The 3711-nt window shown below is 41.4% G+C and overlaps 1 protein-coding gene across 1 annotated transcript; it reads left to right on the plus strand.

Moving 5' to 3' along the window:
• Positions 1-2952: 2952 nt before the first annotated feature.
• On the plus strand, positions 2953-3486 carry LOC131269396 (uncharacterized). Its single transcript, XM_058271741.1, has one exon. The coding sequence runs from the start codon at positions 2953-2955 to the stop codon at positions 3484-3486; it is 534 nt and encodes a 177-aa protein (XP_058127724.1).
• The last annotated feature ends 225 nt before the right edge of the window (positions 3487-3711 follow it).

The following is a 3711-nucleotide window of genomic DNA, read 5'->3' on the forward strand; positions in this document are numbered from 1 at the left end:
CTAATCCTAATTCCTCCCTGCGGCCCATAGTGTGGCCCATAGTAACACCGTCCTCCCGTGTCTCATATACTTACGTAGTCGTACTTTATTCTTTACACTATGATTGTGTTGGGAGCCTGTGTGTATAGCGCCAATTGCCACTCACAGACGACACGCAATTGTCATTGTTGCTGCACCAACGAGGTGCTCAACGGAAAAGGTTCAAAGACAAAATAAAAACGGCCAGTTCAAACTCGAACGGAACTGCACCATAAAACCCAAAAACATTATAACGCTACCGCCTTGAGTCGAACCACAACATAGGAAAAAACCCACCATAAACTGTAACATCTCAGTACCCGGTATGATCGTTGATCCAAATAAAAGTTTCCGAAAAGGACACGACGTACCGGAAACGAGATGCCTAAAATAATAGAAAACAAGTGCATAGAACAATATCGCACCAGTTTAGGGTAGATCAGAAACAACTATTATCGATCGGCGCCACGAAACGAACCCAACATGTAAATTCTCGTTACCTCTCGCGATCCGGAACCCAAATAAACAAGAAAGCAGGCAAAGGGCACGGCGCGCCGGTAACAGAATGTTTTGGCGATACAACGCATAATAAATTAAATGAAAAAATAAATTTTCAAAACAAAAGTTTTTCCCTTAACGAACTAAAAAATAAAAAAATAATGTATGTTAAATGACATATGCATTTATGTATCAGTTTTTCGTTTTTTTCGTTATTCGCATTACATCGAGATTGCTTTCAGTTCGATCGCCATCTACGATGCTATGCGAATAACGACAAAAACGAAAAACTGAGCCATAAATGCATATGTCATTTAACATACATTATTTTTTATTTTTTAGTTCGTTAAGGGAAAAACTTTTGTTTTGAAAATTTATTTTTTCATTTAATTTATTTTATACTTTTACGTATTACATGAACAGAGAAAACAGGAATGATTCTTTTATATGAAAATTGTCATTAAGTTAGTTGAGTCGGAGTGTTCATTAGCAAACTTAAGGAAGGAGTAGAAATCCACTGCCTGTTACCGCAGGATCTGGCGCAACTCGTTTTGCTTTGCTGTGAACAGGATCGCGATGTCCGAGTACCAATTATCAAGGAGTAAGAGTAGGACTGCATTCTGTTTTAACGTTTGCTATGAGTACTGAAGAAGTACTCTCGTTCTACTGCACTGCTGCGAGAGAACACAACATGCGATCTCTCAATGTCACACAGCGCTCTCCCGGGAGAGCTGCTAAAGGAGACCAGCACGCTATCAGTTCAAGTCGGCCAGAACGGGATCGCCAACGCACAGTCATAATCAGGGAGCGAAAAATGCGGGTATTGCTAGCACACTCTTTCACTACTGATCTTCTATCGTTTATCTCTGTCCGATTCATATTTTGCGACATCCGGGAAGGTGAATGCATAAAAACTTTAAAAAAAAGTGGGTAGAGTATTCAGGGAAAAACCGATCGGTAAGAAACCCAAAAAAGGATCACCGATCCTTTTTACCACGCACATACTACTGTGTCCAAAAAGTAAGGTGACTTTGGTACGCAAACTGTGCGCGTCCAAGGTATTGGCGGATTGTTATTTTTTAATTGTTGAAATATGTGTTTTTGACTTCTTCAGCAAATTTCATGAAAATATTTATCAGGATATGATTTTTTTTGTGGCCTACTACACGTATGACCCTCGTTGACCCGACCCTGGGCACATTTGGGGAGCAAAGAATTTGCTTAAAATTTTGTATGCGTAACTAATTTTTAGCTGCGGATTCGTTGAAATAACTTTTGGCGATGCAGTAATGTCGAAAAAAAATGTTTACGAGGGGTTTAGTGAATTCCAAAATGGCCGCCATGGCCACAATGGCCAAAATGGCGTCATGGGACACATCATCCTCAACGATTCGTCATTCGACAAAGCTCACGTTCAAAATTTTAAGGAATCAATGTTAAATAATCGTCGATTGATGATTAGAGACTTCACCGATGATATTGAAATATCGAAAGTATCAGTAAATACCATTTTAGAGGAGGTTTTGGGCCTGGAACTCGACTGGTACCAAAATCGTTGAATTTTTTTGAAAAAAGGTGTTGCGTTGAAGTGGGTGAAACAGCGCTATCCGACTAAATTGACAAGACGAAGTGCATTATTACTGTAGACGAGACTTGTAACTATGCTCCAGACTGTAAAACAATCAATCAATCGAATAAATACCGTGCCAGGAATAAGCCAGGACCAAAAAACTAGCCAAACGAGGGTCATACGTGTAGTAGGCCACAAAAAAAATCATATCTCCTATCCGGATGAATATTTTTACATGAAATTTGCTGTAAAAATCAAAAACACATATAGCAACAATAAAAAAATAACAATCCACCAATACCTTTGACGCGCTCAGTTTGAGCACCAAAGTCACCTTACTTTTTGGACACAGTAGTACATTTAAGTAATCCGAACTTTGTACATACACAAATACCAGGAAGAAATTCTGGTATATAATCAGAAACAATTCATAGAATAAATCAGTGTTAAGTTGAAACTCAGACGATTCACTTCGTAGGTTATTTTGACGGCTACACTCGCTGGTATTCTGCCACCCAATCCGAAAGATCGAAACGATCAACGTTGATCCTCCTATAGGAGGTCTACCTTCGCGGGGCCTGTTTCCTAGAACGCGCCGTACCAGTCATCTTGTTGATGTGTGCGCCGGCTTCCCGGAAAGCTCCCATGAGCACTCATTCTCTTTTGCTCCTCTACCGTTGGCCAGGACGGTATCGTTTTTAACTAGACCTAAGTTTTAACGTGTACAATTGTTTATTCATTTGATGTTGTGTTTTAGCTAATAAACTCCGAGCAACACCAAAGATACAAAAGTGGCGACGAGGTGAAGAACGAGAGTGCGATCTACAAAAAAAAAAGCGAAAAATATCTACGTCGAACACGGTACGATGAACCCCGCTGACCCCAACGGCGAATTGCCGCCATCGCAAAGCAGCCATGATCCGAGCACCGCTTGGATACACGAAATGTTTAAGCAGCAACAGTGTCTCCCAAACCAACAGCAGGAAGCATTTTTAAAGCAGCAGGAAAATTTTTTAACGCGGATGATGTCAGCTGTAAATGTGCGTGAATCGATAGTGCCGGAGTTTTTGATTGATTCGCTGGCGAAGCACGTAACGGAGTTTAGATATGATCCCGAGGAACGCGTCAGCTTTGCTACTTGGTACGGGCGGTTTGAAGATCTGTTCGAGAAGGATGCTGCCAAGCTACCCGAGGATGCTAAAGTGAGGTTGCTGTTGCGGAAACTCGGAGTGGCAGAACATGCGGAGCGGTACAACAGTTATATATTGCCAAAAAAAGCTTGTGACTATGGGTTCGCGGAAACAGTTGTAAGGCTAAAAGCGCTTTTCGGAACGGCAGAATCCGATATACAGCCGCTACCGGCCAGCTCTGTCGTACGCTACGCGAACTTAGTCTTGTAAGCCCGATCGTTGGCTTCTGTGCCAATACGTTCAGCTTTCGCTACGATTCGCTCGTCTTGTTCGTTGCTGAACAAGGTGACTAAACCAAGCTAAACAACTGGCGAAGGTTTATAGAGCATCGAAGTCAAGGTGTATAGTTTTGGTATCAAACAAATACAAAACCAAAAACCGTCGTAATGGCAGTGAAAGCTGAAAGATGGAGCAACGCCTATTTTTCGTCCCAAA

Source organism: Anopheles coustani, chromosome X (genome assembly GCF_943734705.1).
Source record: "Anopheles coustani chromosome X, idAnoCousDA_361_x.2, whole genome shotgun sequence".
Taxonomy (NCBI): Eukaryota; Metazoa; Arthropoda; class Insecta; order Diptera; family Culicidae; genus Anopheles; species Anopheles coustani.

Bases quoted from the DNA above. Each gene is read 5' to 3' on its own strand.
- LOC131269396 (XM_058271741.1), top strand. From the start codon at position 2,953: ATGAACCCCGCTGACCCCAACGGCGAATTGCCGCCATCGCAAAGCAGC.